Here is a 16564-nt window from a genome sequence, read left to right as displayed (position 1 = left end):
GATAGCTCATTATTGCTATCAGAAATGCAACTGATTTCTGTATGTTAAGTTTGTATCCTGTGACTTTACTTATTTCATTTATTAGCTCTAGACTTTTTGATGGAGTTTTTAGGGTTTTCTATATTTAGTATCATGTCATCTTTAAATAGTGACAGTTTTACTTCTTTCTTTCCAGCTTGGGTGACTTTATTTCTTTTTCTTGCCTAATTTCTATGGCCAGGACTTCCAATGCTATGTTGAATAAAAGTGGTTAGACTGGGCATCCTTATTCTTGATCCTTGAGGAAAAGCTTTCATTTTTTCATTGTTGAGTATGATTGTGGTTGTGGGTTTGTCATATATGGCCTTTATTATGTTGAGGTACATATCTTCTGTACTAACTTTGTTGAGAGTTTGCTTATCTTTTAATATGTACATTTTTTAATCACCTCTAAAATTTTTGAGGGCTGGGAGCTTCTCTTATCTTTAGGTATACCCCTCTGTACTTAACAGTATGTCTTACCCATAGTAGGTGCCCTGGGGATATTTTGCTAATGTCTCTTTCTCTAACCAGATAATAAGCTCTAAGAGGAGAGATCTCTGCTCATTTTTGCTCACCAGTAGGCTGAGCTCAACAGATATTTTTGGATGAATGAATGAATGATTTCCCAATGATTGGCTTGTGTCTTACTTTAAGATTTTTGTTCTTTCTTGCAGCAGAATACATACTAGGTAAGAGTAATTTTCTTACAGTAAGTCACCAAGGGAAGAGGTGAGTAAAGGGCAAACATGACTCCAGAGGAAAATCTTAAGTTAGCTTTGATTTTGCCACCATATGATCCTACCATATTCATTTTATATTGCGTGGTCCTCTTTAGTTCAGAACACACAACCAAGTTTTGAATTAAAGGAAACCGCCTTAAGAACTGTAGACTTGGGCTGCCTGGCTATCTTGGTCAGAAAAGCACACAACTCTTGATCTCAGGGTTGTGAGTTTGAGCCCCACGTTGGGTGTAGAGATTACTTAAATAAATAAAAATTAAAAAAAAAGAATTTTAGACTTAGGAAAATTTCCAATTTCAACCTTCCCCATCAATATTTTAGGTTTTGCACCAAGAATTTAAAACATATCAAATCTATCAGTGAACTCATGATAAATCAGTCTGAAGCTACCATTTTGATGTATTAAATCTTTGACTATTCTCTTGTCAAAGTGTTAAATTAATTTCCTGGCTTGATTTCATTACTTCCTATTGACAGACTGTGACAATGCTTGAAGTGTAAAGCCACATTTTGACTAATGAGAAGAGGAAATGTGTATCTTGCTCATGTTTTCTGTAGCTCCAAACATTTCCAAAAAAAAAAAAAAAAGGCCCTTGGTACCCGACTATAGAGGAATATTGAATTATTCTATATTGACTCAATGAAGTACTAAGTTACCATGAAAAGTAACTTATGAAAATTATATATCAATAAGGAAAAATATGTATGATATAGTGTTAAGTATAAAAAGCAGATTATATAGTGATTGCAACTATTACTGTGAACTGGGGTGACCAACCATCCTGGTTTGCCTCTCACTATTTGGGTTTTAGCACTGAAAGTTCTTCATTTCAGGAAGTCCTTCAGTCCCAGTTAGACTGGGGTGGTTAGTCACCCCATTAGGAACAAATTGCCAAAGGGATAATTGGGGAGAAATCATAGCAATTACTTTCATTCTTCTTCAACAATAGACATTAGTGCTATCTCATAAGAAGTTACATGAGGTCAGTAAAAACTAATTATTTGAGATCATAAAAATGAATAAAATTAATATAATACAGTATGCTAATTATACTTGAACAAAAATATATAAAATATATATAAAAATATATATAATAAAGTATGTACTTGAATAAAAAACATACTTGAAAAAATATATATTAAAGACAGTGGATTTGGAGAGAGATCCTCATATATATTTCAGAAGTGGAGAAAATAAGATAGAGGTGAGATCTTGTCTTCTTTGAAGGTTTTCTCATTAATTGTTTTCCTCTGGTCTGCCACTGCTCTTGTCCCTTTCCTCTAGTTCAGGGCAAGATTGCCTGTTCTATATTTTAGCCACATTCTGGAGTGCTAAGTGGGAGAAATCTGTTATTCAATTATTAAATTTTCCATGAAAATATTCCTTGGGAATCTGTGTGTAAGAATACACTGGCATAAATAGTTGAAGTCCTGACATCACACAGTTCAAACTCAGATTGAGCTTATGTGAATATGAATTTAAGGCTATGGGAGCTTCCCTCATGGGTTGACATCACAAGAACACAGAAGACTGGGCAAACACCGTATTTGAATCATCGGTTTCAGACAAGAATACAAATATAGTTTTATTCATTTAAAGCTAATTTTGAGGACTTTACATAGAGAAATATCTTATCTCTTTTTTTTCTAATCACAGAAAATATCTTCTATTGGTGGTCCCTAAAAAAGTAGAAATATCACAAGGAGTAGAAATCTCTTTGTATACCTGCCAGAATCTGGCAGCACTTAACATACAGAAAATGCTCAAATGTAATTGATAGGTTATAGTAACATTCTTTCTATGTAGGGTACTAGTATGTCTTAATATAAATAGGAATTGAGAAGTAAGGTAGCTATTTCCTGAGATTTGTCATCATAACTAATTATATTATTTTCAAGCATGATCTTCTTTTTTGAGAATGTCCATAGTACTTAGTGTCTACATTATGTAATCTAACAGCTAAGTATATATTAATGATGTAAGTAGTTTTCCAAATGTTGTGAATGTTTAAGTCTTTTTATCCCCAAGGAGTAAAACTTGATTCCTGACTCTTGTGTCTCTCTCAACACCTATTTCATGCTGGTCAGAGAGCAGGTGCTTATTAAAACCTGTTGACTTTGCTCAAGTAGTTTATGTAGGCAGTTTGGTTATTTCAGACATTACAGGATTTGAGTAAGAAGATCTGGGTATGAAAAAAGGCTCTCAAAATTACTAGCTGTGACCACTGACAAATTACCTTTACTTCTTTATAAATTACTTAGCCTCTTTGAATCATTTGTATGATGGACATGGATAGGGTTTTTTTTCTTGATTATGGAAGATCAAATGTAATTATTTGATAGACTACTTTGTGAACTGGAAATTACAAATAATACAACTGTTGATTATCATTTAAGATTTGGGTACTCATTATGGCATTTTCTTTGATTCTTCACTTGCCTAAAGGCTAAAAGTAGGTAGACAGTGCAACCAAGAGCCTAGAGCAGGAGTTAAGAAAAGTTAAGACAGATACAGACATGTCCATTTATAAGCTGTGCTGTTTGTACAAAGAAAGGGTTGGTATTGGCCACTTAGAGCTTCTGTGATGGGGTGTGGACGCTCTAAGAATGTACCACAGTGTCAGCCCCATAAGAAAGATGGAATAGTTCCTTATTGCACCTCATTATTACTATTTTTTTACTTTCCTTAAGACAGTGGTGCAAAAGAGACTCCACAAAATATGTAGATGTGGAAGGAATTAAAGATAGTTTCCGGATGGCCTGGAGCCCACGTTTATCTTTCTCATTAGGGGCAGAGATGGAATTGCCACTTTGACCACTACTACAAAGCCTTATCCAAGGAAAAGGCTAGTGAGAAATCATGCGGCGCAGCACCCAGTCCGCTTTGTTGTAATGTAAGTAAGCTGCCCTGGACAGGAAACATGCTGACATGTTTTGCCTGCAATGGCTGTGTTCTTGGCATGAGAGAGAGAGAGAGAGTGTGAGCGTGAGTGAGCTGTGGTCACTCCATGCAAAGACCAGAGAGACAGATGGAGGATACTTGCAGAAGGCCTCAGGAAATGGGGGTGGATATGTCTCTTGGAAGCTATGAACACTAGTTTCTAATGCCTAAGAAAAGGAAACAGAAAGAAAAAAAAATAATTTAAGGAATGCCGTCATTTTCTATTGGTGAAGGTTCCTGATCCTGGGGAGGTTCTGGAAAGTTTATTTCCATTTCTTCTTCTTCTTCTTGGACTGGAATAATTTCAATCTCTTCTTCATTCTTTGGTTGGGAAGATATTTCAGTCAGCTCAACCATTTCATCAGTTGTTTCAATTGGCTGTTCTTTTTTTTCTTCAGCAGCTAACAGGACAACTACATCCTAGGACACAAAATTAAACAAACGTTTCTTGACCTTTTATATTGGCACATTTGTCAACAAACTCTATGAATATTTATCAAATACCTCCTGGTTTTTATGCTGTTTATGTTATTTCCTATATGCCTCCAAATACCAGGACTGATTTCCCAAGGGATCAAGTCACTTATCAAAGCTCATCTTCAAGGTCAGCAGATATTTGCTACATTGCCTGGAATGATCACACAGTATTTGGGAAAGAACACTGCAGTAATTGAGGAATTTAGATTCTAGTTTTGATTTGCCTTTATTGGATATAACCTCAGGAAGTTTGTTTTCCCTCGAATCCTGTTTTTCTCATCTGTAAAATGAAGGAAATGTGATGATCTCTAAATTTTAAGCTAACATTCTGTAGTTCGAAGCAGTTGATAATCAATCTGTCACTGGGATATTCCTATCTCCCAATTGTGGAGCCTCTCTGAACCCACTGTTTTGGAAGAGGGATTTGATAAAAAGGTGCAGGTGCGGGGGGGAGGGGAGGGAATACTGAGAAATTAAGTGGATGAACTAGTGCTTTTATCAGCCTTAACCTGCAGCCACCCCACTTTTACACGCTCAGTGTGGAATCATGGAATCGAGATGGGCATGTGGAGTGAAGCGGAACTCAGGGTCAGTAAGTGCACATATCAGAGGGCTGTATCCTCTGTCTAAACTTTAGGCTTATTTCAAATTTCAAGACACTTTTGCCTCATTAGGTATTCTCTGCTTTCCGGAAATCTGCCAGGACCGTTTTTCATGAAGCTCTTAGTCTCAAAGATAGATTAGATTACATTTGCTGTAGATGATTTTTTTGTAGGTATGATTTCCCAGAGGGGGTGAGTGGACAGGGTGGCTGCTACTTACAGACTTAGGTTTGGAGTACAGTTGTTTCCACTCATGCTCAGCAATGCCAGCCGTCACAAGTTTCTGGAAGAAGGTGAAGATGCCCATCACAGCAAAAATGCCCTGAAGAACGACAGGAAAAACAAGGGCAAAAATATAATAATAGCTTAAAGAGTATGGTTGCTGCTCAGTCAGCGACTGTTGGCTAAAATTAAGATTAGAAGTTCAGTTCTTTAGGTAATGATCAACTGTAAGAACTACTATGATCTTTAAAACCCCAACACTTAGCACAACAACAGGCACCCCACAGATGGTTAATGCTTGTTGCTGATAGAAAATAAGGCAATGGAAATTAGTTGAAGAATCAGTCCTATGTAGGAAAAATTAACCACTGAATCCCAAATTAAGTTGTATCCAGCTTTAGGTGGTACGGTATCACAATGAAGGAAACCTGTCTATACTTGGAAGATACATTTTCCCCCTTCAAATTCTACCCGGAAAATTCATTGAGGCAAAAGATGTTCATAATAACGTAGGTACTTCTTCAGTGTCCATCTTAATCATACTAATAATTATTAACCAGTAATAATAATAATAATGATTAATTTTAAATCAAACACGTAGCATTTTCTGTGTTCCAGTTCTAAGCATTTTGCATATGTTAACTTAATCACTCAAAACAGCCCTACGAGATAAGTACTGTTAATTTCCCCATTTTACAGCTGGAGAAACTGAGGCAGAACGTGGTTAAATTCTTGCCCAAAAGCTGTATAGGCCAGTAAGTAGCAGATATCTTGATCCAGAGTTGACACTCATAATAAAAACACTAAATTTCTTCCCTGAAAAGAAACCTGATTTCACACTTACCAAGAAAACAGATCGTATGCTGTCACAATATTGTATAGACAGAGAGTTTTTCTCAGCAGGGTTGGCTGGTTCACAGTTGTGTATGTTAATATATGGCATGGAAACGTTAATAAGATTCAAATTATCCATTTTAAAAAAATGGGAAATGGTAATATTAAATATGTCCATGATCAAAAAAATTATTCCAGAAATAGCAGCAAAGAGGCTCAGTGAGTTCATTATCATTTTCCCTTTGACCTGAAATGGAGACATGAAGATTTGTTAATGGGGTTTGATTTCATTTGAAGAATCTAAGCTAGGAAGGAATTCCAGATCCCATTCCTCTGACTCACAAGGGCACTACACCTACATCATATTAAACCATACTTCTCTCAGTGGTTTTAGTGTCCTTGTCACTGTAAAATGACAACCTTCATCTCTAACTTGCATTCCTTCCTTGGTCTTCCCCATCTCATTTTACCGCTTCATATCCAGTTTATCAAGAGAAAATTCTAGGCGTCATCCTAAATTCTTCTATTTTGTACCCCTGCACTTGCTTTCACTGCCACTGCCATCACCCTGCTAGGCATTCAGTAAATATTGGTTGAGTGAGTGAATATAAATAGTATTCAGATTACGTCTGCATAGGAAGGTAGGAGGAAGAGGGGGGAAGGAGCTTCTTCCATCACAATGAAGTGAGATGGTTCTGTGGGTTTAGGGAGGGAAGGAGCAGATAGAACCCTCTGGGTCTATACCAACAAGTGGAAACAACAGTGGCAAGAACACCACCACCTACTCCCTGTTGACACAGGTTGCAATCAGCCTCAGCCTGCCATCTTTCAAAATGTCATTAGGACTGATGTCTCTAGGTAGCATAGGTAAAGGGTGTCAGAGGGAGTGTTCTACTTGCAGGAATGATAAAAGGTCAAAACAGGAAAATATATATGACAAGTACCTAATAGTATAGGATTATTGATGATTATTTTAAGACATACATAGCTCATCCCTGGCAATAAGACCTACAGATGGCAAGTCAGTAGGACTGGCTATATCTGGAGAATAAAATAACTTGTTCCCCCCCCGCCCAAAACTGAGTTTGTCAGACCATTCTAGAGAAGAGCCATTTCCATTCACTCAATCCCTCACTGACTTTGGAAGTGACACAAATTAGTAATAACTTATTAGTAAGTATAAAAAACTTGGGGGAGGAACTTGCTGATAAGCTCATGACCCTGGGTATACATGTGTTAGAGGGGTTATAGAGTAAGTCCCCCTGTAGCTCCTTGAAGCCTGTGAAGCACTTTCATGTATATTAGGCCATTCATCCTCATGACAATATGGTAGCACCATTTTATAGAGGTACATAGAGGTAAACTGACTTGCTCACAGTTAACGAGGATTAAGTGAATCACAGTATTGATTAGAGTTTCCTAAATGGTGGTCTAAGAGAAATGACACAGCTCTCAAAGAGATCTGTTACTCTCACACAACATTTAACATTCATTAGACCATAGCATGTTGCTGTTCATGGGTCAGCCTATAATTCTGTTTCCACAGACATAATTCAGGTAGGTCTCATTTCCAAGTTTATTATGAATAACATCACAGCAGCTTTCTAGAGAAATTTTGCTTTTGGGGATTGAGAGATAACTCAGTGCTACTGTCATCCCAAAGGTTTTTAAAGGTTTTGTTTTCAACTGAGAAAGTAGATATTTCTCTGATGTGGGGAAAGAAGGACATACGATTACTTGCCAAACTCTTCCTGGGGTTTTTGTCCGCTGCTGCCAGGAGTGATCCAGAAATGATATACTGTGAAAAAAGAGGTGGTGGTTGGGAAAGGCATGGGGGACATGGGAGAAGAGGCAGAGAGGGAGAGAGGCAGAGAGGGAGGTCACTTTTTACATTGAGACCTGGTTGTAAAAAAGCTATCCACATTTCCAACCCCTTTCACAAAAATGTCCAGCCATTTTTACAGTATTCATTCATTTTTCAGCAGTCACATTTCTCCTTTATTCGTGCTCAGCTATATTCAGTCTATGCCTTTTATTCAACTAACTGGGGAGCTGTGACTAGGAATATAGTAAGACCAGAGGCAGAACTCATGTTTTCAGGTCAATGAATACTAACAACTGTGAATTTGAAAGTTTTAGTTTTAGTTTTTCTTTTTTCTTTTTTGAATTTGTGGATTTCTCTTTGGAGTTCACAGTGGTTTAAAGGACTGATGCCAACGAAGAGTGAATCAATGTGGAAGGAAATACTTGGCCTGAAGGCCGTAGGCGCTCCACTAAAATGTTGGCCACTGCAGGAAGTGATGGCGATTATTTCTTATCTTCCTTGTCTACTGTTCAGGACATAAAATGGGGGAAACTCTTGTTTTAATCCATCTCTCTTTGTTCTGAAATTTTCAATCCTGGACACATCTTTATAGTGGCAACTATGGAAGTATCATGATGGCATAAAAATGGCTGCCCCATACCACACCCAGACAAGATTACAAGCTTGGAAAACATGTACATGAAAGAGCCATAAGGATTGCTGCTCTGCTGATAAGCCAGAGGAGATTCATTAGGGATGGGACTGCTTTTACCACCTGCGACAAAGCTGCACAGAACTGTAGGAGAAAGGACCAGGTGGGAGGAAATGGGATGCTCCCCTGCCTTCCTGCTTTCTGAAACACCATGCTGTACGGTCCAAATGTTTAGTGCCCTTCTCCCCCCTCTCCACATTGACTTTGGAGAGGTCCCACTTTGGACAATCTTCCTTCCCTCTGAATTCACGTGAAGCATGACCACTGACTTTCAATGGGATTCATGCTCAATTTAGTCAATTTCTCTTTCCGGTAAATTATTTTAACCTCATAACCTATTTCCCAGCCATATACTTTCCTCAGCCTTTTTGTCTGCATCACTTCCCAATGGTTGTTAGCTCTTACTCACCATAATGCCTCCCCAGAGAGGGTACCACACAGTTATACATATAGGTGCATAGACATCCGTGTGAATCATCAGGAGGCCGCCTAGGGCAATGTGGAAGAGCCCATTCATAATCTGGATGACCTGGAGAGAGAATGGGGGCACTGATGATGCACTGAAGTCATCATGATGCACTGAAGTCATCATCAAGTCAGAAAACAAAGGTAAGGCTAGAAGTCCTGGCTCCTGACTTGGGGTTGTGTAAAATGCCTAAAAGAAGTGGGAGAGGTGCCAAGACCTTTGTCTTGTTCAGATCCATTTTCCCCACCGCCTGGGGCATTTCCAAGGCAGATGTCTGGGATGCTGGTGACAAACTTGGATGGGAGACCCCTAAATACGCAAACCACAAAATCAAAAGGAGAAAGATCACTGTGGTAATTTCTCTGCACGTCCCTGATTTGGCACATTGTGTCAGATGTAAAGAACATCTCGGGTTGGGTCATATACCTTCTAGTTGGATTGCATTCTGTACCGAGCCTACAGCATCTGCTTCTGTAAGCCAGAGAGTCTCTAGGATACAGAATGGAGTGCAGCTGACTTACCCCTAATGTCTTAGATTCCCTCATGAAGAAGTTTTGTGTAGGGCCCACCACTGAAGGCATCCTTTTGGGAATTATTTTTTGAACAGGATGCATGGCAGTAGGACCTTTCATAGGATCTGCTTGGAAAGTTCCACTCCTTGAATTTCTGGGTGTCGTCATTTCACCCTCAGAACTCCTAAAAATAAAACAAATAATAAAATGGGCAAAGAGAGAGAGAGAGAATAGGATTTTCAGCAGTCTTTTATCTTGTCTCGTGCATCTGAATACTTTTCTCTGTATTCCTTCCATGAATGTTGTTGAGGGTGGACGTGGCCTCTTCCCAGTGGCTTTGGGTCTGAGGCAAAGCCTACTGCTGTGTTTGAAGACAGGATCTGAAGGGGGCATCTCAGGCAAGGACCCATGAGCCCAGGGATCCCTGCCAGGATTCTTTTTTTTTTTAATTGTTTTAATTTACAAACACAAAACACCTTGGAAGACAAAAAAATGAAAGAAAAACACAAAACATATAGGCAAATACTCCTTGACCTTCTCAAATCCTCACTTATTCACCAATCCCCAAGATGAAAAACTCTTCTAAAAAGGTATTCAGCTGCCAACAATGATGTTATCAAGAGGGATAAGGATTAATTTCACAAAAAAGCCAATGAATCCCAGTATAGCAAATCCTAATGCTGTTGCCATGGCAATCTTCTGGCATTCTTTTCTATCAGGTTTAGTGCATCTTTTAACCACCCGAATTGAGTCCTTCACAAACTGCCGACTTGGCTCAACAAACTGCATTACCTGATCCTTGATGACTGCCAGCCAACTGCTCAGACACCAGGGACACGTAGCACAAAAGTGAACTGACCTCCCTGCCAGGATTCTTGACAACCATGTTTGGGGCATGCTTTATCATTGTAGAGAAATCCATGTTCGTCTGTCTGCATGGCCCGTGTGTCTCTCATTCCTGGATGCTTTTCTGCACCCTCATATTGGGAAATGTATTTTGTCATTGCCTTATCCTCATCCTTTTGCTTACCTGCTTTTGTCCATTGTGATGGGCCAGAGGCATCGTGAAGGAGTATGGTGAGCACTCATTAGAGTCAATAGGAGCTGATTCTAGTCTTCCTCTACCACCAGCTCTGCAACCTTGAATAAACCACTTTAAGGAGGCTCTCTATGGTTGTATGTAAGACTTGGCCTCCTGAGACAGGTTGCCTAGGTTCAAACTGTGATTATTCTGTTGCTGCAAAACTACAGGCAAGTTCTTTAAATTCTCTGGGACTCAAGTTTTTCAACTGCAAAATGGGAATTATCATTCTTGTCTTATAGTATAGGGTTTCTGTAAGACTTAAATGGACTGATGGACTGTGCGTGGCTGGTGTCTTTTCATTCAGGTGTAGCTCAAATGTCAGCTCCTCAGAAAAAGCCTTGCCCGAGTCCTCAGTCCACAGTGATCCTCATCCACAGCACCCCAGTTTTTTGCTTCATGGTACTTACCACTATGGGGAATTACCTTGATTATTTGCTTGCTTGTTTATTGGCAGTCTCTCCCCACTAGAATATAAATTCCATCAAAGCAGAGACCTTGACCCTCTTGTTCAGTATCTAAATTATGTGGATTGAGTAGTTTCTTAACATTGCTGAGGAAATAAATGTATGTAAAGCACTCGTGTCTGCATAATTATTACCTGTTTTTGTTGCTATTCTAGTTCTTAGTATTATTACCTTTAGGAGCATTAGTTCCTGTCTTTCCCATTGGAAAAATGAGACCAGTACCCCAGTCACGGATACATTGTGAGAAATAAGTAAGTTCGCATATGAAAGTGCCTCATACATGGGGAGAAAGTAGGAAGAGCTGTCTGTTCTTAGATTTCATGATTTATTCATTTCTGAAGTTAGTGATTATTACCAAGACCCTTCCCAGTTCTCATGTTGTAAGACTGTTCAGCTGTCTTCATCTGTGCTTCCTTTTGGCATTTATTTGTTTATGTCAATTATTTACATGAATTCTATTGGGTCTTTCCTGGGCCCTGGACATCTCTCTTTAGGGACACATCTTTGGTCTCGTCTTTGTCAACTGTAAGTCATGTAAGGGGCCTTGGAGACCAAGACTGTCTGCCCAGCTTGCTTATCCTGTTGAAGTCACACCGAGCTGGGTGCCTGTCGGTGTGCTGTGGGACAGGTGCTTGGGAGTCGCCCAGGCCTCGTGTTTGCACCCACTTTATAGTGACAAAGAGATTTCACATCTGAAGTTCATTTAAGCCTCCCAGAGTGGACAAGGGATGAATTGTTGCTTCTATTGTGTAGAAAAGGTGATGGGGCACGAAATCGTTAGGTCACTTGTTCCAGTTACATGACTACTAGAGATTGAAAGTGAGGGCTTGGACCTATCTAACAAGGTATCTGGCTGCTTTGGCCCCCGTGCAGAACAGGGGCTCAGCCTTTCACCTATGAACCTCTCCCCTCTTCAGATGGATGTGCTATTTGGGTGACTAGAAAGCAATCGAAAACAATATTTTTCAGGACCACGGGCTGAAGGGAAGAGAGGAGGCTTCAACTGGGTGCTTTGCACTTGATTTTGCTTCACCTCTCAATTATCAGGTGTCATGTGGTCTTGGAGGTTTTGGTGTTTTGCACCACAAACCAACCAACAAGATCACTGACGAAAAGGAATGTATTAATATAGCCCATGAAGGAGTTTACTGACTGATTCTTATCACCAGGCAGAATTTTTGGAGCTGGTTAAAACCTCAGAAACCATTCTGTTTGTTTGACAAATGAGGAAGCTGCAGCCCAGGCATGGGCTGTGGCTCGTTACAGACCTTGCATTCGGTGACAGCCAAACCAGAAGGCAGTCACCGCAGCTCTGAGGCTGGCGCTCTTACTGCTGCCTCGTGGCCAGACCACGTAGTTCAGTTGTGTACTGAGCACCCTCTGCATGCCTGGGATGTCATGCATCTAGTGCCAAGCCGCCTGCTTTACTAAGTAGGCATTTTGTCTTTTTTGCAGATGTGGAAGTGCAGGCCCAGAGAGGTTAGTTTTCCCATTGGTAGGAAGGGAATGAGCTGGAGTCCCCACACTCCTCTCCAGAGGGCTCTTTTTAGTGAGGACAACTTAAAGAGCAAAGGTCATCAGTTCTCTGGACAGAACAAGACAACTGGACTAGTGTTGTTTTAATTTCTCCTTATTTTTCAACTGCCTGAGGCTATGTCTGTATTATTGGTGAGATAAACCTCCTGTATAAGCCAAGTTCTACTGGGGCCACGTCTGCAGTGGCAAGGGGCAGTAATGACTGTTGGGGAGAAATATTTTATTTCGCTATTAAAGCTGATGTCTCACTATGGCAACTCTATTTCTATGAAGCCTTCAACACGTATTATGTAAAATAGTAGTTTATAAACATAAACATACCTGTTTCAATATGCTACTTCATTTTTTATGGAAATAGTCTCTCTAAAATATATACATATTTTTATGCCAGAGCATTATAGCCGAGGTAATGAAATTTTTGTTGTGTGGGAATATATAAAATTAGAGCACATACTCCTAAGGATATCATAGATTCCTGCAGCCTTGCCCTGCCATTGCTTTTTACTTTTTCACAATGACTTAAACAGTGCCCAACACACAGTTGGCTCCAAGCCTCGTTGGTATGTTAGCAAAGGGTTACTGGGCACGTTGATCAGAATGTGATCACAGTAGGATTTTGTTTTCACTGAACTGTATTACCATCAGGGCTCAGTCGATCAGACACTGCCCCATATTTTATCACAGTGACTTCTGCAAATCTCTTTTTGGTTTTTAAAAGGCACCACTGTTTCTGTGTACATCCGCTGCAGAAAATCTCACAGCCTTTATGGGTTTTAGTTCCAATAATGACTTTTAGGTCCAGTAATTACATCATGTAATGAGAAGTTCAAAGCTGCCTAGATTTTGTCACCTCAACTTCCTCCTTTGCCACTCAAAATAGTTCTGCATTTTTACCCTTTCTGGCCTCATGCGCGTATTATCTCTGAGGAAGGATGTTCTGACTTCCTTTCCCTCTGCCTGTGCTCCTCGGCCATCTCCGTGCACCAGGACGTCAGTCCTTCAGAGAAAGTGGTTCTTGTACCTTGGTCTTTATTTGTGCTGCTGTACCACGGAAAGTGCTAGTCCCGGCTCTGCTGCTTGCCACTTCTCTCGCCTCACTATTCAGAGTACTGTTCGGGAACATGAGGTGATTTGCAATTTATAATGTACTAAACACTCAAACAAGAACCGTTACTACTGGACCTTTTGGTGATTAAAATGCGCTGCAGTGTCCCCATTCCCAGCCCCCTTCCTTCAATCTGGCAATGTCCCCAGCCACTGCCTAGTGTCCCTGTCTTAGCGCCAGCTTCTTCCAAGCTCGTCGCCTCCACCTCCTCACCACTCACTCGCTCCTCGAGCTTCGCTGCCTGCCGGATGCTGCCAGAGCCACTCAGCTGAGGCTGCTGTGTCCGAGGACTGTGCTGCAGAGTCTGTGGTCTTTCCTCAGGCAGGCACTCAGACTGCCTTATTTCTGTTCCCCTGTCCCCCAGGCTTAAAGAGCGGGAGCCATGTTTCTCTCCAGCTCCTTCATCTCCATGTTCAGTCAGTCATGGCGCTTCTTCCTCTGTAAGGTGTCTTACTTGGCGTGTGGACCATTTTCTACTCCCGGTGTCACCCCATGAGTTTGATTCTCATTTCCCCTCCTGGGTTAGCACAAAAGTCCTACTCTTCTGCCTTTGGTCTTTCTCTTGTCTAATCCATCCTCTGTAGAGCCGCTAGATCAGGCCCCAAATCACCACTTGAAGGCCTGCCCATCCTGAGCTTGAACTCTTTGTCTGGGCTGTTATTTCCTCTGGGAGAAACCTGTACCTGGCCCCCCCATGGCCTTCAAGGTGCAGGTCTACAGCCCTTCTGAAGCTGCACCCCACCGCTCCCCACTGGAGCCACTGATCTGGACACATCTCCTGCTTTCTTCTTGGAACCCTGTCCACATTGAAATGCTCCCCTCCCACCCCCTTTAGGGCCAGACTCCCCATTAGACACTCACATCACCTGAGACTGTCTCGCATGGCTTCTTCAAAGCCCCCAGCTCTCTGCATTCCTTCCTTGTCACCAACTGTTTTCTTTCTCATGAGCTAATACTGTAACTTTTCTAATGGGGTGTACATTTCTTAAGGGATGTCCTGCTAGGGTTACATAGAGAACCTGTTTTCTCCGTGTACTATGAGCTCAATAAATGTTAAACTGAACTTTTTCCTCAGGGAAGATTTACACATAAATGCTCAGGATGTTGGACCAAAAGGTGACCGTTTCACCTCGCTTGATGATCAGTGAGATCAAGCCATTTTGTGGGAAATGGGAAAGGTAATCACATTATATATGGGTTTTAGGAAACAATTATGACATGGCTAAAACTCATCTTTGTGGCCCTTCCTTAAATCTTCCTTGTCTACAGTGCGCAGTCTCACTGTAGGCTTCTGTGATAGATTTGAGGCAGGAATTTTGTGCTCAGTTTGATGTCCCCAAGTCCCCTCCAGAAAATGTTAGCCTGTGATGTTTAACAACATCTCAGGGTATTCACATTTAGCAGGATATCTTTGGAGAAAAAAACATTCAGAACGAGAGAAGTCGAAATATTTTCATGATAGCCATGGCTGATTATTTTCTTCTGTAGAACCAAGTGGTTCTAAGAACTTTAGGATTTTAGCTCATTTAATCTTATATAAAGCAGTGTGTAATACATTGGCTGCCATCTTATAGGTGAGCAAACCGAGGAATGTAGAGGTTTGGTAACTTGCCTGTAGATCTGTAGGTGGTGGAGCTCCGGTTTGAGCCCAGGAGCTTGGTAACAACGCTCTTGTCTACATGCTGCAATCTGCTGCTTTTGTAGAATGGCTCCTACCTAGTTCATTGGCCAGGCTCTCTCTTGAGAGAGGGAGTGGTTAAGGGAGTGGGTGGGCAGCAAGCCCTGGTACCCCTCCTCACATTGTGACAATACCAGAAGACCTGACCAGGGAAACCCTTGAGGGAAAGCCGAGAATCTAGTCTCCAAAACCATCCAATACTTTACCCGTCACTCCCTTTTAGTCGCTTAAAAAAAGCAAACTGGCTCCTTACCTGAGTGTCCGAAGCCTTCGGGCGCGTGGCTGATTCAGATGCTTGCTGCTGAGTTCACTTCCACGGCTGGTGTCTCACATACACAGGGGTGAGTGACATAAGGCAGGTCTGGGGCCTCTCATAGATACCAGGTGACAGGAAATCAGTGGCTTCTGCTACCTTGGCCTTTGCCCCAATCACTCGGTTTAATGCACACTTACCAGAGCCAAAGGATATACAAAAAAGTTTCTGCCTTACCAGGAGGTTTCACTTCTTGAAAAGGACCCCAGGGGACTGCCTGGCGTACTTTACGCTACCTTAATTAGAAGAACTTTGCAGCCCCCACCCTGTAAGCAGGTGTGGATGGTGGATCCCCAAGGGCAAGAAGGGCTCTAGAAATTCTCTAAAGATGGGCTGTTAGGACTTTTACCTTTTTACTTCACTTTTAGGAGTGAGTAGGTAGGAAGAAGGTATCCAAGTGGAGAGATTCAGGAATCATTGAGCCCGGTCGTTTGGGAGTGTTGTAGGTATCCTTCTCCAAATATTGTCCACATTTACCCACACTCAGGGTTCTAGTGGGACCAGGTATGTCTTGTGTGGGATTTACTAGAAATGGCCTAAAAGTATACGTTGGTGCTATAGAATACATCCGCAGAAGCTTGAGGCAAGAGTTCATGTTTTGGGATACAAACTGAAGTAGCCCTTTTACCTACAAACCACCTCTTTTTCTTCCATCTGTCTCATTCCCTTGTGTCCCCTCTCTTTTCAGTCTGGCCTGGAGCTATACCACTGCTAGATCAAGTGAGAGAATGGAGGAAGCCGGTAGCCAAGGAAGTGTAAATATTTGGGAAAAAATCAAAGAAAGTTTTGCCCAAAGCTATTGTTTCCCCTGCCCCCACCGTATACAACTTTTATGTTCATATGTTGGATTTCTCGTTGCTTTTAATTTCCTTGTTCCTTGCTTTATTTTAAGAGAGACCCAGGGCTATAATTAGGTAGTTGTTTGCCTAATCTAAAAATATGGCAGCTCTCCTGCCAAATTTGAGGTTAATTCCTATCTTCCCTCCATCTCTCCCTCTATCCCTCTCTCTTCTCACCTCTCTCTCTCTCCCCACCTCCTTCCTCTGTTCTCTG

General features: G+C 41.2%; 2 protein-coding genes across 2 annotated transcripts; both read right to left on the bottom strand.

Annotated features, from left to right (window-relative positions):
- Positions 1–3587: 3587 nt before the first annotated feature.
- MS4A1 (membrane spanning 4-domains A1) lies at positions 3588–15621 on the bottom strand. The gene is made up of 7 exons (XM_035012937.1): positions 15452–15621; positions 9341–9515; positions 8763–8882; positions 7579–7635; positions 5848–6084; positions 5002–5103; positions 3588–4122 (listed from the first exon to the last, which is right to left on the bottom strand). The coding sequence occupies exons 2-7, from the start codon at positions 9497–9499 to the stop codon at positions 3904–3906; spliced, it is 894 nt and encodes a 297-aa protein (XP_034868828.1). The 5' UTR covers positions 9500–9515; positions 15452–15621; the 3' UTR covers positions 3588–3903.
- Positions 9887–10735, bottom strand: LOC118015899 (protein transport protein Sec61 subunit gamma-like). Its single transcript, XM_035012938.1, has one exon. The coding sequence runs from the start codon at positions 10226–10228 to the stop codon at positions 9926–9928; it is 303 nt and encodes a 100-aa protein (XP_034868829.1). The 5' UTR covers positions 10229–10735; the 3' UTR covers positions 9887–9925.
- Positions 15622–16564: the final 943 nt, after the last annotated feature.

The sequence above is a fragment of the Mirounga leonina genome, unplaced genomic scaffold, assembly GCF_011800145.1.
Source record: "Mirounga leonina isolate KUSES-001 unplaced genomic scaffold, KU_Mleo_1.0 Mir_166, whole genome shotgun sequence".
NCBI lineage: Eukaryota > Metazoa > Chordata > Mammalia > Carnivora > Phocidae > Mirounga > Mirounga leonina.
This window is presented reverse-complemented; position numbering and strand designations above follow the sequence as displayed.